Consider the following 19,457-nt stretch of genomic DNA (forward strand, 5'->3'; position numbering starts at 1 on the left):
GAAATGCAAATACTGTCAATGAGAGGTGAATAAAATTTGTTTTAGTTTCTATGTAGGCAGCGATCACAATGGACAGGCATCTTCAAAGGACTTACAAGACTGGTAGCATCCCAGATATGCCTGGTAACCAAATATGATTAGGCAGTTACAGATGGTAGGAAGGTGGGAGAAAGAGATTTCAGTAAGAGAGAAGGACTTGAATGTAAGATGATGTGAGGGTTTTTGAGGAACAGTGACTAAACCAGTTTGCTTAGAAATTAGGATGTGCATAAAAGAAGCAATGGGAAATAACTACAGTTTAACATTTGACCACATTGTTTGCATGTCATACAACCCTCAGAGATTGCAACTACCTTAAAGAAGGTATTGTGGTGCACACACAGGTTCCCATGCATTATACACTATATATGTATGTATATATCCTTATTTATGTATTTATATATACATATATATTCTTATATATGTACTAATAACTATATCTAGATATATATTCTTTTACACAGCCCCAGATGTAGTGATAGACACCCAATAATTATTTATTTAACTAAACTGGGTTTTTAGCACCTTGTTAGCAAGGTTGTCTATACTGTTTGATACAACAGCTGTTAACTTGTTTTGCTACCAAACACAGTAGCCAGTAGAGTCCTCATCCACGATTTAATGGGTCAGAAAATTGGACATCAGTAACAGGCCCCCACCCTAAGCTTTGGGCACCAGAACAACTTATCTATGCCAGAAATTAAGAACATTGTTTTCTACTCAGCTTGCCCACACAGATTGATGAAACAAGCAAAATCATTATTAAAAAGTTTTCACTAAATTAAGGGAACTTGTATGTTTTATGCACATGGCTCTGTGCATAAAATACTTTATTTTCAGCTCTGAGAATTTGCCTATTGGATGGCTTAAGAATTAGGTAAATAGGATGTGATTATCTTCTTAAAAACAGAGATAAATTTGTACAGATATATATAATAAAGCCTTAACATTTTGGAACCTACCAGTATAGAATATATGATTATTTGAAAATTATGCAGATGTTTGACCTTGTATTATCTAGGAAGAAAGTAAAATAATAGCTGAAATAAGATTGTTGAGGATTATTGTATATATAATTTGATTACAAAAGCACACTTGCAATTAGGATAGTAATGATATAAATGATTACAGTTAGGACAGTAATGATATAAATTATTCCATTAAGCTGATGTTCTAGTTATAAATAATATTTTTACAATATAAAGGTTTTCCTTTTTATGTAAATGGAAATGTGCACTCACTAGTGAAAATGTAGTGCAACAAGCAAAGGACAAAAAACGAGTCCTGGTAAGCCCCCAATATACATTCCTATCCAGTCTTTTTGGGTTGGCATAGTGAATTTAGGCGTGTGTGTGTGTATGTGTGTATGAGGGGATATGGTTTTACTGAGTTATAACTATGTGTGATTACATTTTCTAGTTGGGTGGTAAACCTTACTGAAGTGTTTTTCCCAAGTGGAAATTTTATGTCGAATTATAGGTTTATATACCTAATTATGAATATCAAGACATAATTCATAATATTTTATTTTTAAACCACATTGAGATCTCTATGTGAAAGGGCATGTTCATCGTGCAAGCATTACAGCCTCTTGACTATCACAAGTCTTATCAGTCATAGTTGCAGATGGGATGATTCTCCTAAGAACAACCACGGGCTGTTGTGAGTTAGGAAATGCACTTGTCAATGGTCTCACAGGGAGTCATCACCCCATTTGATAATGATGATTTCTCCATTCTTTAGTACCTTATTTTGATTCATTCTCTATTCATTTACCAGTGTATTTTTGCTTCATCTGCATATAAAAGAAATTATAAAATAATCGTGGCTTAAATGCAATTTTTGTTGTTCTTGCATCAGAAACAAGTCCAGAGATGGGCAATTTCATTCAGGTGGGCCCACAACATAATATCCAGACCACTTCCATTTTTCTTTTCTACCATTCTTAGCGTGTGGTACACACTTTCTTTTGCCAAGTCATTTCATGTTCCCAGGTGGCTACTGAACCTTTAGACAGTTCCACTGCATTCCAGGCAGTAAAGAACAGGCAAGGATGCAAGAGAACTCCTTCCAGCGCAGCTAGCTCTCTCCAAAGAACTGTTGTGAAAGTGTCACCCAACAACCTCCATGCACAGCCCTGGCAAGAATTTAGTCATGTGACCACACCTAATTTCAAGAGAGGTTAGAAAATGTAGTATTTTTAGTGGGAAAATCGCTAACACACAAAAATAGAATGCAGTTTTTCAGGAAAAAGGAAAGGCAACCATTTTAAGTATTTATTGTTTTAAACAATATCACACAACCAAGTAGAACCAAGCTGTATTCAAGTAATTTTCACAAGAAAGACATATGATAGTATATTTGTAAGCCATTGCTGAACCAAGGGAAAAAACAAAACCAAAATTTTTTTCTTTTATTTTAATAAATAAAGGATAATTTGATGAAGAATAATGTTCTTGGGTCATAAGCATGACAGAAATCTCAAAATCCTCTATATCTTGATCTGTTATCATCACATTCAGTGTTTCAGACAAGACTTATAGCCAGGCTTAAGATTACTTCCTTTCTAAGTAACCTGTTTCAGTTGTATTTTTGTTGTGCTTTGTTTTGCTTATTCTATATTAATAGGATGTATTTATTGGTGCATACAATTTATTTTTCAATGCTGTTGCCTGCTGATATTTTATTATACAAAGTAAATGGCACAAAAAAGTAATTGCTTACAGCTTCCTGAATAAGAAGTTATCATCTAGGTGTGTCTTTTTTCTCATAGAGAAATGAACTATTTCTTATGGGTGGAGGAATGTCAAATAGCTTTGCTGAAATTCTGACTTGCCTTTGTATCTTCACCCTGGGCGTTGGAAATGATCCAAAATAAATGGCTAAAAATCTGCTAAGTTATTTCTGTGGGAGTGCCTAAAAGTAGCTGCACTCTACTCTCTGTTTTGCAATACCTTTGAATATAATGGAACTAAATTCTGTCTGATGACTTAGGAAAATAGACAAGTAGTCTTTATATTGCTTATCTATAGTATGCAGAGAGTATGTTCCTCTTGTACTTGGTTAGTCTTTATGTTGCTTATCTATAGTATGCAGAGAGTATGTTCCTCTTGTACTTGGTGAAGGGCAATATCTTTAGGAACACGTGGCTGACAATTTAATGCCTCGAAGTTGCCAAAGCTATTACAAACTTAAGGTAATTTTTATCACCTTACTTTATTAGCTATCTATTGCTGTATAACAGTTATCAGAAGGCTTGGGGCTTAACATAATAACATAAATTATCCCATGGTTTCTGTAATTCAGGAATCTAGCTGAGTCCTATGCTTTAAAATTCCTCACAGCATTGGGACACATCAACCTAAAGACTCAAATATGAGAAAATATTTTCACATTTGCCTGAAATTAAAAACGAGTGCAGGAAGTACACTAAGGGCACACACTTGCATTTTTTCTTGTCTCAATTAGCCTTCTAAGGAACTTTTGCCTTTCGTCTTTATCTTTATTGCTTTATACAGTAAATAATAGCTAATTTAGGAGTCAGAAGATCACTCTTTTTTGTTGTTTATTTTATGAAGTTGTTTAATTTTATTTTTCAATTATTTATTTATTTCAATAGTTTTTTGGGTGGTACAGGTGATTTCTGGTTACATGAATCAGTTGTTTAGTGATGATTTCTGGAATTTTTGTGCACCCATCACTCGAGCAGTGTACACTGTACCCAGTATGTAATATTGCATCCCACACACCCTCCCACCCTTCCTCTGTGAGTCTGCAAAGTCCATTATATTATTCTGATGCCTTTGCATTCTCACAGTTTAGCTCCTACTTAAGTGAGAACATACAATATTTGACTTTCCATTCCTGATTTACTTCACTTAGAATAATGGCCTCCAGCTCCATCCAAGTTGCTGAAAAATACACTATTTTATTCCTTTTTATGGCTTAGTAGTATCCCTTGGTGTGTGTGTGTGTGTGTGTGTGTATCTCACATTTTCTTTACCCATGCATTGGTCAATGGGCACTTAGGTTGCTTACATATTTTTGCAATTGTGAATTAATAGGAGTATCCTTTGAATATTCTCCTAGTGTCAACACTGAAAAAGCAGAAAAGCCATGGAATAAATTATAGGAATATACTTTTCTGAAAATGTCTATATTGTCTTGAATTTTCAGGAAGACTATCTCTGAAATATTGCACTTAAACTAGCTACCTATACTCTTAATATTATTGAGAGCTGAATATAATGTCTAATAATTTCTTACATAATAAAGATTGGTCTTAATTATGTCAAAGAATCTGAAAATATTGCTCTTTGTTGATTTGGAAACAGCTATGGTAAAACTCTTAGTGTATTTAATACTGTCCTATTTTCCATGTAGTTACAATAAATTCCTTTCTGTTTCTCTCTCTTTGGCTGTTTTTTGACATAGACTAAGATGCTTAGTGAAGCAGCTGGAAAGAGGTGACGTTAACGTGATTGACTTGAAGAAGAATATTGAATATGCAGCATCTGTGCTGGAAGCAGTTTATATCGATGAAACAAGGTAAGTTTTAACCTTCCTCTCTTTTATCTTCTTTGTCTCATTCCCCTCTGTTCCTCTTTCTTGAACCTCCTTTATCTCAAACCAGAATTTAGCGTATCTTCATATGAAACTGAAATCAAGTCTCATTAAAATATGAAAGGTTCTTCTTCATGTAGCTAATTGACTGGACTGTGATTCTCTAAAATTAATACATGTTTTAATTCAAATGCTTGAATATCATAAAATAGTCAAGCACTAAAGTTATAAAATGAAAAAAAAATCTCTTCCCTTACCCTCACTCCCCTTGGGATCAGATTTTTAAATGTCAGAGATATATGTAGGCTTATATTGATATTCACTGATGTAAGGATTTTCCCTATTATCTCAAATTTCAGAGTCCCTTTAGGAAAATGGGTGTTACATGCCCAACATTCTCATGAGATATGTCTATCAGGCCCTCTATACAGGGATTGCTAAGGGGCAGTCCCAAATGTGTGTTTTTGATTATCCAAAACTAGCCTCATAATTCTCAGTAGTAAGGAAAGGGGACTTATTTGAAGAGGGCTACCAGCTTAATGCTGTGACTCTCAAAGAGGCCTTTCACCCCTGGAGGATATTTGCCAAATCCAGATGTTACCAGTGTATCTTGGTGTTCAAAGATATCTGGTTCCTATTTCTTTTCTCAAAAAGGATAAAAGTGACAGGCTAATTAGGTCTACCTGTGAATTCAGAGGTAAGAGAGAACCTGTGGGAAGAGAGGCATACATTTCCAGAGTTTGATATGGAAAAGGTGCTAATTTTTTTCAAAGCTACAAAGCAGGTAGAATAGAGGTCTCTTAAAGTACCGAAAGTACTTAAGTCAGTGAAAAAGAGGCTGCATAGAGTGAATGATGGCATAAGAGCTAGGATAGGAATTATAAAAAATAACCTAAAATATTAAAAAATATATGTTCAAAGTACTCCCTTGGTGTTAGCAAGTTGTCTCTGAAGGACACACAAATGGTTCCCAGGGGAAAAAAATAGGCAGCATTTGGACATTTGTCACATAGATGACACCAAAACCACCAGTCTAGCTAGTCATTTCCTCCCTCTCCCACCGCATTGCTGAACAACCTGAAGCAGCAAAGTGATTGGGAACATGGAGGTGAGGGCATCCACTAGGCCCTTTTCACTCTCTGCAGGTATCCGTGCCTGTGCCAGGCCTAAACTTGGGGAACATGAGCAATGTAAAACCAGATGGACAACTACATAACACTAGTTTTTATTTACCTATCTGTATTGAACTTCACAGGCATGCCGACACACACACACACACACACACACACGCACACACACATTGTTTAATAAGTAAAAAATTCACATGCCTGGTTGGTCTACTCTGTTTCTCATAAATTTCTTATATGTCTTTCCTGTGATTTATTACACATTTTTATTTGTATTTTTCTCTCCTCCTTTCATGGAAGGGAGTATACTACATAAACGGTTTTTCATTCTGCTTTTTTTCATTGAACAAGGAAACTTAAAAGTATTCCTTTATTGTATTCTCATTTTTTAAATATTTAACAATGAGAATATTTACTAATAGCTGGCAAAAGAGGCCATAGTGAGAGCTTTGTTGCACAAATGATTCTTTTTTTGTCCTCAGAATGAAACTCCTCTACTAAAGCATAGCTTGGAGACATTATTTAAGGAAAAGAAAACAGGCTGAGCACAGTGACTCACACCTATAATCCTAGCACTTTGGGAGGCTGAAGTGGGCAGATCACTTTTGAGCCTAGAAGTTCAAGACTAGCCTGTGCAACATAGCAAAACCTCAGCTCTACAAGAAAACATAAAAATTAGATGGGCATGGTGGCGTGTGTCTGTAATCCCAGCTACTTGGGAGGCTGAGGTGGCAGGATCATTTGAGCCTGGAAGGTCAAGGTTGCAATGAGCTGAGATTGCGCCACTGCACTCCAATCTGGGTGGAAAGAAAGAAAGAGAGAGAGAGAGAGAGAGAGAGAGAGAGAGAGAGACAATAACATGGGCATATTTTTAGATTGTAAATTCTATCCAGAATTGTTTTCTTGGTGAATGTTCACTGAATGTATATGAATTTACATGATTCTTCTAAGTAAACAGAATCCAAAGTACAAATATTAAAAATACCTGATGTTATTCCCTTGCTCCCTCCTTTTTACGTGTGCTCTTACTGTTCTTGAGATGACTGAACTTAACAGGTTTAATATTTCTTCAATCTGTCCTTGACCAGATATTTTCTTTTCTATTTATCTATAAAACTTAAGAACCAAAGAACTATTTGAAGATCTACATTATTCATCTTCGAATGACTTATTACTACCTGGTTTGCCTAAGTGACCTGTCTTTCACTTGATAATTATATGCTTTATTTATTTGTTCATTTTTGGATACATTTCCGTTCTCTGAAAAGTTTGACTCCATGGATATTTGCTAACTTAGTTCCCTATGATCCCTAACTCATTTAAATGTATGTTATACCTAAAGTATAGCTCGCTTTCATTTGAAAATTGCTCTTTTGCGGGAAAAAGAGGTTGAACACAATGCTGCCCTGTTTCGTGGTAAGAATTAATTTCTTTTTTTCCTTCTTATAACAAAACATCCCATTCTTAATGCCACATTATTCCTAATATTTACTCCAAACTTTTATTATTTTATTATAATGCTTCCATGGCATTATAATTTTTAAATTGGATTAATAATAATATCCCACATTTGTATCATCTTCAAAGGGCTCTTAGTTTCATTATCTCATATTAGTCTCACCACAATCCTATGTGATTGGCAGGATGATTATTACTTTCTACATCTTACTAATGAGAGAATTAAAGCTCTTAGAAGGAAAATGATTTAACAGATGTCATGGATGGAAGCGTTGGCAAAACTGGGACTAAAACCTAACCCGTGACTTCTTACTTAGTACTCCTTCCTCTATACTTGGCTCTTCTCAGAGTATTCCTATAAAACAGAATGGTTTTTAATGACCTTTGAAAGATTTAGATGACAACATATAAAACATTCTGATAGCTGGACTTGTAAATCCTGTAGCTAACACGAACGAAGGGCCTACTATGTGCCAAAAAATCTTCTACGCATTTTATATGTACCATTTTATTTAAACATCATAAAAGTCCTGTAAGACAGAAACTCTATTATTACCATTTTGTATATGAGAAAGCTTAAATCACAGCAAAGTTAAATAGCTTACCAAAGGGAAGACAGGAGTTGAAGAGTTGGATTAAGGCCTTGGCAGTTTGACTCTAGGGCCTGGGCTATGAAGCGCAGTTCCCATCATCATCCCTTTTCTAACATTTGATAAAAAGGTGATTTCAAAGACACTGGAAGTTTGATGAAAGTGCACAGGTTGTCAGGATCATCAGCCTCAGTGGTGTACTCATTGTGTTGCATCTCTTTCCAATTCTGCCTTCAGTAATTTCATGTGGCTAGCTTGAAATCAGCTACAGTGGGAGTGTTCACACCCATCAAAAATATTATGCTACAAATCAGACTTTATTCTTTCTGGAAAGTCTATTGTTAAACATTTACCATCATACCACAGGTCAAACCTAAGTTTACCTCTTATAAATCTTCTAAGAGCTGTGATTTTATGATCAAAATATCAGCTTAAGAATTTTTGGAGCAATAATAATTCATGTGGTTTGATTTTTTACATACTTAGTAAGACACACAGCAGTAAACTGAGGATGTTTCTGTTGAGATGTCTATACAATTATTAAAGTATCATTTCCCTTAAAACTATCAGTAACACGGAGGTTATGTAAAAGGAGTCAGGTCCAGGAAGCGTTTAGCTGCTTTTAAACTTTAAAAACCTTTTGACTTCTAAAGTGTTTTTTGATAGATAATTCTCTTTCTAGAAAAAAATTATTCCGTGAGTATTCCAGAGAAGTATTGTTTTAAAGTTGGGCTGGACTGAAAGAAAACAAGTCAACACAAAATAAAGCAGGATAAAACACAAATTATTAATTGGTTTAAAACACACACACACACAGAGCCTTAATGACTGCAGAATTTCAGTTAAGAAAGCAATCAAATCAAAAATGTCCCTTTAAAGATGGCTTTGCCGAGAAAAACAAAAACAATTTCTGAATTCTGACTCTTAGTGGAGATTATAGCGTAATACCTTAATGAATATTATGACTGTTGGATTTTCTAAGACATTTTCAAATGCAAATGCCAATACTTTATGAGTGTGGTGTTCAGATGTGTCTCTAAGAGGCTATTGTTTTTCAAACTTACACAACTTCAATCCAGAAACATGTGGCCTAAAAAATCTGTTCAATTGTCCTTACTTGGATTGGGATATTGCCAAACAAAGTAGCATCTTTGGCCTCATGAATATCAGGGCAGGAGCTGTCTGAGAGGTATACTTTTAAGATGCATATCTGCTTACTAATACCTCCTAAAACATAATTTCTAACTTTCTTTGGTTAACATGAACCAGTCTGCTTCATAACTATCATGGTTAGAGCATAGACTCCAGATCCAGAAATAGTAGGTTGTTCAAAGTCTGGATTCTCTACTTAATACTCTCTTTCTTTAAGGAAGTTACTTAACACCCCTGGCTTTATCATCTACAAAATAGGAGTAAGGACAATATTCACTTAATAGAGTTGACATGAGAATTAAATGTATCACAACGCCTAACAGAGTAGTTGAATTTTACTTAAAGTTTAAGTAATAACAAAATATTTCTATTTTAAATAAAAATTTTATTTAAGTATGAGTAAAATGCAAATAACTCTGGGATACATAACATATGAAAGTATATGATTTACATTTTCTAATGAAGGTATCAAATATTTCCCTGAGAGCAGTTTTTAATCCTGAGAAAATGAAAACAGGTGGATGCTGGTTAGCAAGGAATGAAATCATAAAATGATGGATAAGAGTGCCTTTCCCTTAATACAGAGTCAAATTATCTCTGTAAAAACATCCTCAGTTTGCTTTTGTGTCTTACTAAATCTAAGGATCTTTAATTTGGGGATAGATACTGCATTGATGTCAATCAGTACTTTAAGAAATTAGTCTGGTAGAAAGAAATTGAGTGACATTCAGGGTACATTAGAGGCTAAGACCCTTGAAATCACTGAGTAGAGGGACTTTCCAAGGAATCTTCACTCACTTGACAAATACCTATTGAGTACCTGAACTGAATACCAGGCACATTGGTAATCAGAATCAGGAGCAAAATTGTGCAGGCAGCTGGTGGCTAGAAATGGGTCTGGAATTGTGAAGACAAACCTAGGCACAAGAACAAATACTCAAACAGGAAATAGAGAGACTGAGAGAGAGAGACCCAAGCAACACTGACAGATTACCAGGAGGAAACATCAAATAGCAGCAGTAACTCATAATCAGAGGGAGTAACATGGGGTAAGAATTTATACAGAGTCAGACTTCCAAACCAGATATGTCCAGACTTCTAGACTTGCAGGAATTTTTGAGTGCTAATGAGTTTGTTCTCTGGTAAAGCACTTCCTGCCTATTCTTGAAGACATGGCTTCTAACAATAGAACTAAAGATAAAATATGTCTGGAATATGCTAGATATATGTGCATGGAAATTCAGAAATATAGTGCCAATTAGAGATGTAAATTACAACTCAAGAGTCTCAGATTTTTTAAGTACCTTTACTTTGATGCTAACCTTCAATAGCTGAAGCGCCTTTGCTATTTGAATATGTTCTCCGTCCTAAAGTTCTTGAGAATGCCCAGTGAGTGTTTACTTATTTTGCCAGTCTGTCCTGCAACCAGCTCTCTGGCTCCAAACTGATGAATTGTTCCTTTGCATTTTTTCCTTTTTACCTGTTTTTTTTCCTTAAGTCCAGCTATCTACAGCCAGGCTCCCAAGCATGAGCTCAATCTCTTCCTCCTGTTCTCCAAACTGAAGGTAAACTCAGCTATTATTGCTGTAAGGCATTAGTGATAGATGCTTTCAAAATCTACAACTTAAGCCCTTCCACGGAAGTCCCTTATCAAGCATGTCTCTGCATCCTCTAATGCCTGAAGTCCATCTCACAGAGACCAGCTTACGATCCACTACAGAACTCCTTTCGACATGTCATGCTGCCCTGAGATCAGGACGTCAAGTTCTATGACCAAGATAAAGACAAGGGACAATCAAAATTAATTTCATTCATCTCTGAGGATCAACCCCTATGCTGAAAGACTGTGCACTCTAAATTCACATTTAGGAAAAACATGACAATTTTCTGAAGAACACTGAACCTGAGAGTGATGCGGCTGTGCTCATGGTGAAGACAACCTTGCACATTACTTTCTGGAGATGTTTAGCCTCTTGGAATCTCATTGTCTCAGTCTTCTAAATACCAGAGGAGAGCTCTTACTTTATTTTAGCATAACTAAAAGATCTATTCAAAAGATTTTTTATAAAACAAAGAGTTATTCTAATGCCTGATGCCCGTCTCACAGAGACCATCTCACAGAGTCTGCGCTGAAGGTAAAATAAAGCCTATGTAGAACAAACCAATATTTTGACTTCTCAAATGTGAAAGTTTTTTCACTTTCAACCATTAAGGTTTAAAAAAACTCTTGGAATTCCATATCAAAACGGGCTACCATGTTATCCTAGTAATTGAAGTCAAGGGCGGGGCTAAAATTGGAGGTGTAGAACAGGAGGGTAGTTAAGGACAGGCAGGTAGTTAAGGAGAATATGAGTATTTAAGATAAAGCACAGAACTACCAAAGAGGAGACTAGAAAGCATAAACACCAAAGCAGCAGGCATATACGAAAAATATGAAGTGCCAAATGAGCAGAAAGCAGGGGTTCTGAAAAGAGTAAATCAAATGCCGCAGGGTGAGCCACTGGATCAGTTAGGAAATTCCTGATGCCCTGAAGTAGAGTTTCAGCAAAGAGGAAAAGCTGCCAGCCAGAAGATGATGCTATGAGGAATTAATGTGGAATGGCTTCACAAAGAAATTAGTAGAGACTATTTTTCCAGAATTTGCTAGAGTATAAAAAGACAGAGATAGGCCAATCTACTGATTTGGACATATACTTGAGGAATTCTTTCTGTGTGTTTCTTTTGTTCACAATGTTTTGAGGGTGAAAGGCTGGTATCTGTAGCTTGGAAATGAAAAGTTAAAAAACCATGTTTGGCATAACAAAAGCAAAAATGCTTCCTAGAAAGACTAATCAAGAAGTATCCTTGGGAAGTTATCTAGGAAGAGAGAAATAGCCAAACATTTGGCTGAAATGTTTGGTTGAAAATGTTGATGTGGCCAGGTATGGTGGCTTACATCTGTAATCTCAGCACTTTGAGAGGCTGAGGTGGACAGATCACCAGGTCAGGAGATCGAGACCAGCCTGGCCAACATGGTAAGACCCTGTGTCTACCAAAAATATAAAAATTAGCCGAGCACAGTGGCACACGCCTGTATCCCCAGCTACTTGGGAGGCTGAGGCAGGAGAATCGCTGGAACCCGGGAGGCGGAGTTTGCAGTGAGCTGGGATTATGCTGCTGCACTCCAGCCTGGGTGAGAGAGCAAGCCTCTGTCTCCAAAAAAGAAAAGAATAAAAAAGAAAATGTAAATGAACTTGGAGCTAACTAGTGCACAGCCAAGGGTCTTCAAATAAGCAAAACATGAGTTTAAAATGAAATGCCAATGATTTCTGATTTTACAATGCTAAACTCAGCTGCTTAGCATGGGTAAATGTGCTGCAATAATTATGGCCAACGTATTGATAATGAACTGCTAAACTTGGGGAACAATGTGGAGAGCAAACTCTTTATGTTTGATCATTACAACCTGCACATCATGACAGCACTGACTCATGTGTGCTCCTTTGGCATTTAGAGTCAGAATAAGAGAGAGGAAAAAGAGAAATAGATTGGGCTAATGAATGGCTTTTATGAATATTTCAATTGGTAAGTGAAAGGAAACCAACCAACCCAGTTTAAGTAAAACATTAACTTACTAGCTTTCATGGCCAAAATATTGATGGCTAGTGGTGCCTATAAACATAGATTGATCTAGGGCACAAATGATGTCAGCAGGTCCACCTCTCTGTTTTGCTTGCTCTGGAATGGCTCTTTTGATGCTTTATCTGGTAGGAAGATGGTGGCAATATTTCCAAGCTTCACATCCTACACCATCAAATCCAACAGGAATGAGAAAAGTTTTCTTTCCCAGAGGATCTGATAAACGTCCTTGTGTTTCATTGGCTCTAGTTAGGTAACATATTTATCCTTCAACAAATCATTGTGTTCTGGGAAGTTGTATATACAAGGTCAGTGGTCAAGCATCCCATGAGATAGGTAGGTGGTCAGCTCTATTTAAATCATGTAGCAAAGAACTGAGAATGGAGGAGAGCGCTTTCCCAAACAACAACTGTGTTCTCTCTGCAGTGAAAACTGAAATGTTTCTGTTAGCGTCACAAGCAGGGAGACCTGGATCGGGGTTTGTGTGGGATGTGGTGGGAAGCCCTTGACTGGCAATTCAGCAACTCCTTTCTCAGTTTTGCTCCAACTAATGATTAGTTTCTAATCATTGTTTTTTTCACATGCCAGATGAAGTCTCCAGTCCCTTTTTGTTCTGAAATACTATGATTTTATCCATGGTTCCGAAGTCCACCTGTAGAGACCTGCTCATGACTCAGTTACCCTGACTACAAGGAGGGTGTGACAGGAGGAAGCTGCTTATCATTTGCTTAGCATTTATAAATATGGGCTCTTGTATTCTTCAAATTATTTCCATTTGGAAAAGTCCCTGAGGAAATCAGTTTGAGGAAAATGTGCTAAGACATTGCTGGAGCTCAGTGAATCATTAAAAATCAAGTAATGATTTCTCTGAATTCCATTTTTATGGTGTGAGTTGTGGGGAGGGGTGGCTGTTTGGAGTGTTGTGTTTGTAGGCTGTTCTCACCCTGTAGGTGGAGTGTGAAAATCACTTAGAAAAAGTTGCAATACTTTTTGGTTGGTTTTCCCGTTTTCTGTCCATCTGTGGGGTGTTACTTTCTACAAACTTTCAAAAACAGCCTCACTAGTGAAAAGGGGGAAAAAAAACCTGACCAGATCTTTTGAGAAACGGCTAACAAAAAACCTCTATATATTGAATAAAATCTGACCATTTGTGATATTTTGATTCAATGTAATATAAATGAATATTTTCTGGATTTTAAAAAGATGTTTTAAATATTCTTTTCTAATAATGATAATAATAATGAAAATTTACAGTTAAATACAAGGAGACATAATATTCAATTTTTATATATGATTCCATATAATTCTCAAAAATTTCTATAAATTAGATACTTATATTATTTCCACTATAAGGTTAAAAAATTTAAGCCATAAAGAAAGTAATTGAATTGCTTAGGATTATATAATTATTAAGCATCAGAGACAAGTTCAAACTTAAACGGAGTCTATCTAGTGTCTATTTTTCTCTTTTTCCCTCACCAATAGAACCCATTTTTTTCCCTAATTGTTTACTTTCCTTTTTAAGGCCAGGTGATTCAGGGGGCACCAACCTCAGCCCCAGGCTCAGGATGGATGACTGCTAATTTATTTAAAGCAGTTATTATTCCCTAGTTCACTAACTAATGAGTTTAGACTTGGACATATGATGCGATTCTGGCCAATGAGAATTGCATAAAGGGCAGACTGATGGGGGTGCTGGCAAAAGGTTTCCTCTTCATAGAAAGGGTGTCTTATCCCTCTGGGTGTTGTATCTACATCTGATGCTTACAATGAATACAGCCATCTTGCTTCAAGCAGAAAGCTAAACCTAATACTGAAGTTGATGATACAGAAAGATGAAGGAAACCTTAGTTCTTGGTGATGTTGTTGACTTCCTGATTAAAAAAAAAATTCCTTACTGGAGTCAACTTACTTTTAACTTTTTTTAAAAGGAAAACAATCAATTTCTCCATTATTTGAGCCACTTTGGTTTAAGTTTGATATCACTTGTCATTGACAACATTCTTACAGCCAGGTAGGTTGGACTTGTTCCAAATTCATGTTCTTCATCTCTAATCCTTCCCAGGAGTCACTTTATCCTAACAATAAATCCTAATGCAAATGTTTGATTTCTAAGTTAGCTACTAAGAATTCATAATCCATTTTTTCATAAAATGAGATAATAGGCTAAGTTTCCAAGGCAGCCTTCAAAACATTGATCCCATCATAAAGTCAAACAACATAGATATTTATTAAGCAAGTATCAAGTACTAGAAATCAGGGACTTACATTTTTCTACATACAAAGATATTAGTACATTCTTGACCATATTTGTATAGCCTACTTCCAAATATATTTTCATTCTGTCTACTCTCCATCTCTGTTATCTCATTTCCATCTTCATCAGTTTAGCTGGAGTCAACATGGTCTGTGAGGCTGTCTCAGGCCTATCTGTCTAGACACACATCAGTCAGTTCCACACAGGGACCTTTCTATCCTGCAGGTTCCACCCAGGAGTAAAGGCTGGAGACAGGGTGGGGCATTCAGCTGGCTTCTGCTCCAGGATCCTGGAAACTTACCTGGAGCATGCTCCCACCCTCCTAGTGGTTTGTCTTGGATAGGAGGTCAGACAAAATTCACCGTCCTTTCTCAAGATATCCCCTGCCTTCCTTTCTGACTCCTCTTCATTAACTTGGGGTGTTTTTGGATAATCATAGGAAGAGGAATTTTGTTCAGACTCATCAGATTTTCTTCAATTATCTTTTCCTGGGTCTTTCTTCCTTCCACGGGACATGGATTATTTCCTCCTTCAGGCTATTGTGTATCATTTACAACTTGAGTCAGTGAGTGAATTCTTGGCTGATCATATATACAAAGAGATACAGAATAACAGCAAATACTTTTTTAATTGTTTTTTTAAAATATTTTTTACACATGAAAAATATCTTTTCCTACGTGAAACAGGACGTGACTGAAAACACTGACGTATATAACATATGCATCAAAACAAATAAATATGACTTTATTCCTCATCCGGGCTAATACCTAACTAGTGCAAATGCCTGAATATTAAAAAAAAAAATCCCTGAAACCATAGACACTATGCCTAAGATTTTATACTTTTATTCATTTATTCAACAAATATTTATGCAGGACACACTATACACACTGATACTTATTTCACTATTCTGTTTGGCTACTGTTACCTCCCAGTTGTCATCATCTCCACTATTTCGGCCTCATGCATTTAGAAAGAAATATATTCCTTTTCTCCCCTTACTCCCTTGTCTTCCAAATATACCCTGCTCTGCTGAGGACACATTCACCACCGATGGTCTGTTGAAAATGGTCTTTTTGCCTGTAATCCCAGCACTTTGGGAGGCTGAGGCAGGTGGATCACGAGGTCAAGAGATCGAGACCATCCTGGTCAACATGGTGAAACCCTGTCTCTACTAAAAATACAAAAAATTAGCTGGGCACGGTGGTGTGTGCCTGTAATCCTAGCTACTCAGGAGGCTGAGGCAGGAGAATTACCTGAACCCAGGAGGCAGAGGTTGTGGTAAGCCGAGATCGCACCATTGCACTCCAGCCTGGGTAACAAGAGTGAAACTTCGTCTCAAAAAAAAAAAGAAAATGGACTTTTTAAGCTTGCAATCAAGTAACATACAGATAATTTCCATTTGTAACATCATTATAAGATATTAAATTAAATATTTTATTTAATTTATAGAAGATTAATTAAAATACTTTCATGGGGACTCTTCTGACTGTTCCTCCCTATGTAATTCAGCAATATGCCTCATCACTGACAGTGAAATGATGTGCATAAGGAAATAAGCAGTGCCATTCAGTACATGCCATAGAAAAAAAGTATAACATTTTCTTGGTAGACAGCTTCCATTAATTGGCAAGCTGTGAATGAAGAACAGTGTTCTCAAACATTAGTAGTCATTGAAATCACCTGAAGGGCTTGTTAAAACAGGGTGCTGGGCCTCACTCACAGACTTTCTGATTCAATAGGTCTTAGAGCATGGGAAGTTTCAGTTCTAACAAGTTCCCAGGTGACACTAATTCTTCTGGTCTAGTGACCACAATTTGAAACTGCTCTATTAGATGATGTCACAATGAGACCACACACACACACACACACACACACCACACACACACATACACACACACACACACACACACACCCCACACACACACGAGAAACAGAACATTATAAATTTGACAGTTAGAAATTTAAGGTCTTGTCAAGACTATGCTCCCAGTGTTGTTCCAAGTTGTATCAGATAACTTTGTGCTAAAATGCCCCCCAATCCAACCTCCAGGAAATTTCATCAGAAAATAGAGGCAATAAGCAAGAGGTGCTGAATTGGAGATTAGCAGTACCTCACAGCAACAAGTCTTGGGTTCCTGGAAGGCCAGACCTGTCCTTTGGTCCGTGGTTTGGTCGCCTCTCCCAGGTCTGGGAAAACATAGGCCCTTAGGCTTAATCTGGGAGCTGCAGCCCCACCCTTTTTGTCCAGTCTGCACCTGTTAGTAATCCTTGGAGGGACACAGATGGAGCACGGAATGCCCTTCTCCTATGTCTCATTTCCCCAGTTAGAAGAGGCAACATATCTATTCTCTGGAAGGTGCAGCAGGAAGACAATACTAGAAAAATACTGTTTTATTGTGATAAAATATACATAACAAAATTTACCATTTAACTATTTTTCAGTGTAAACTTCAGTGAAATGAAGTACATTTACAATGTTATGCAACCACCACCATCATCTGTCTCCAGAAGTTCTTTAATCATCCAACAGAAACTCTGTACCCATTGAAAAATAATTCTCCATTTCCCACTCCTCTCGGACCTGGTAACCATTATTCTGCTTTCTCCCTTAATGAATTTTCCTACTCCACTAGGGAACATTCTAAAGTAGGTAAAAACTAGTTTTGGAGATCTCTCCCACTGCCTCTTCGCAACCTGTAGAATCCTTACTTTATTCTTTGGCTCCCCAAAGTCCATTTTGATCAACTTCTTCCCACAATATCTCCAACACTTTCATTCCCATGAGGCCCTCCTTGTTCTAAGTGTTAGAAAAAGGAAATCTGCTTAGACGAATTCATGCAGATGTGTAGGTAGTGAGATGTTTACCAAGGGCTTGCTTTCTCTGTAACAGATGAGCAGATGCTCTTCTAAGTGCTTTCTCTGCACTCATCCATTTCATCTTCACAACATCACCACTAGGCATACTGTTAGTATCATCTTTTTTGTGCTGACAAAGGAATTAAGACTCATGCAGATGAAATATTTTTTCCAAGACTAAACAGCTGATAGGTGATGAAGCCAGGAGTTTGACTCCAGAGGCAGTCTTTCTAACTACAGAGGATGCTTATTAATCAACATTTGGAAATTAGTGAAGCATTAGACTCTGTGCCTAATGGAATATTTCCAAAAATGTGTTTGAGCCAAGAGGATTTTCTGGTTGGAAGTCAAGAGTCATCAGCAAGGCCTTGGGCAGTTTTCTGCCTCACCCATTATCCCGATTTCCATCCCCAAATGACTCCAAAAATACAACCTTGATCCCAGCTCTCTAAGCAACTTGACTCTTTCTCAGAACCTTTTCCTCAACATTCTTTGGGCCCTTTCTGCCTGTCCTGGGGGACAGGACCTCCATTGCCTCCACCTTTGCTTCCTAGGGTGGGTACAGAGGAGGCACCCAGCACTCCTTATACCTTACCTTGGAGAAAGCCACATCTAACTTCAACATTATCCTTAGTTGACCTCATTTACATAAAGATTTGCCTTTTGGGAACTGAGCTAAGGGCGGCATAACTGACTTCTCCACCCAAAAGTTCAGTCTTCATAGCCACTCATATACAATGGTCATCGTCTCACAATTAACAAAAGGAGGGAGAGGCTAACAATACCCAGAGGAACATTGAACAAATCTATCAGGAAACTGTTTTTTTAAAAAGTTGCTGAGATAAATTTATAAGGCTGCCATTTTAAATTCTTTTTGGAACAAAACAGGGAATAAATAAACATGCTTCAGTGGTGGCCTGAAAGAAATAATTCAAATGTATTTAGCACTTAGGAAGCAGGTTACTGACAAGTATATAGGGCATTTCAAATGTATTGTCTTTTTCCATCCTGACATTTAATTTATTGTACTTGAAAGTGTCTGGAAATCATCCAGGTGTATTTCTCTAAGAGAAAAGGATGTAACATATCTGGATTGGAAAATAAATTTAAGCTTCCTCTAACTAAAAATTTCCTGATAAATCAAACTCCTTTAATACTTTTTAAGATCAATTCTTTTTGACCCTAAGTTTCAAGGCAGAAATGAGATAGAGAAAATGATTACTGGCATTAGTATTGACCGAATATGAAGGCAGTCTGGGTACTTAGTAAGAAAAATATGCGCTTAAAGTGGAGGATAACATCAGTTAGTAACTCAGACGCTGAAACCAGACATTCGTGAGCAAAAAATGTGACATGGACATTCCTGATTGTATGACTTTAAGCAAATCACTCAAGATGTCTGTGCTTCAGTCTATTTATCAGTAAAATAGAAGTAGCAATAATAATTAAGTCTTCCTCAGAACACAGACATAGATTAAGCAAAGAAATGATACTAAGGGACTCTTCTATGAGGAATATTCCTATTATGGAAAGATAAACCACCCTTAATTCCTCTAGCTGTCCTGGAAGATATTTGCAACATATGAGTTCAGTACCACTCTTAGCCCCAGGCCAATGAAGCTGCTTCCCTGGCCACCATTCCTCACTTCAGGGGGCCCGACAAGGGTTCTCTTTGGTATTCCCCTCCCCATGGTGTGCCCCCGCAAGACCAAGAAGAACCTGGAACCCATGGATCTCTTTACCCTCCAGGCACTATAGGACCCCGGAATTCCCTGCCCTTCCCTGTATGTTTCT

The 19,457-nt window shown here is 37.0% G+C and overlaps 1 protein-coding gene across 17 annotated transcripts in view; it reads left to right on the top strand.

The window, feature by feature from the left end:
• The window catches only part of PDE1A (phosphodiesterase 1A), a 531,703-nt gene that overhangs the window by 408,580 nt on the left and 103,666 nt on the right, over positions 1-19,457 (top strand). For all 17 annotated transcript variants that reach the window (XM_054257407.2, XM_078327200.1, XM_078327201.1 and 14 more), the window contains one exon: positions 4,474-4,587. In XM_054257407.2, the coding sequence (XP_054113382.1) occupies positions 4,474-4,587 (114 nt within the window). The remainder of the gene's footprint in view (positions 1-4,473; positions 4,588-19,457) is intronic.

Source organism: Callithrix jacchus, chromosome 6, assembly GCF_049354715.1.
Source record: "Callithrix jacchus isolate 240 chromosome 6, calJac240_pri, whole genome shotgun sequence".
Classification (NCBI taxonomy): domain Eukaryota; kingdom Metazoa; phylum Chordata; class Mammalia; order Primates; family Cebidae; genus Callithrix; species Callithrix jacchus.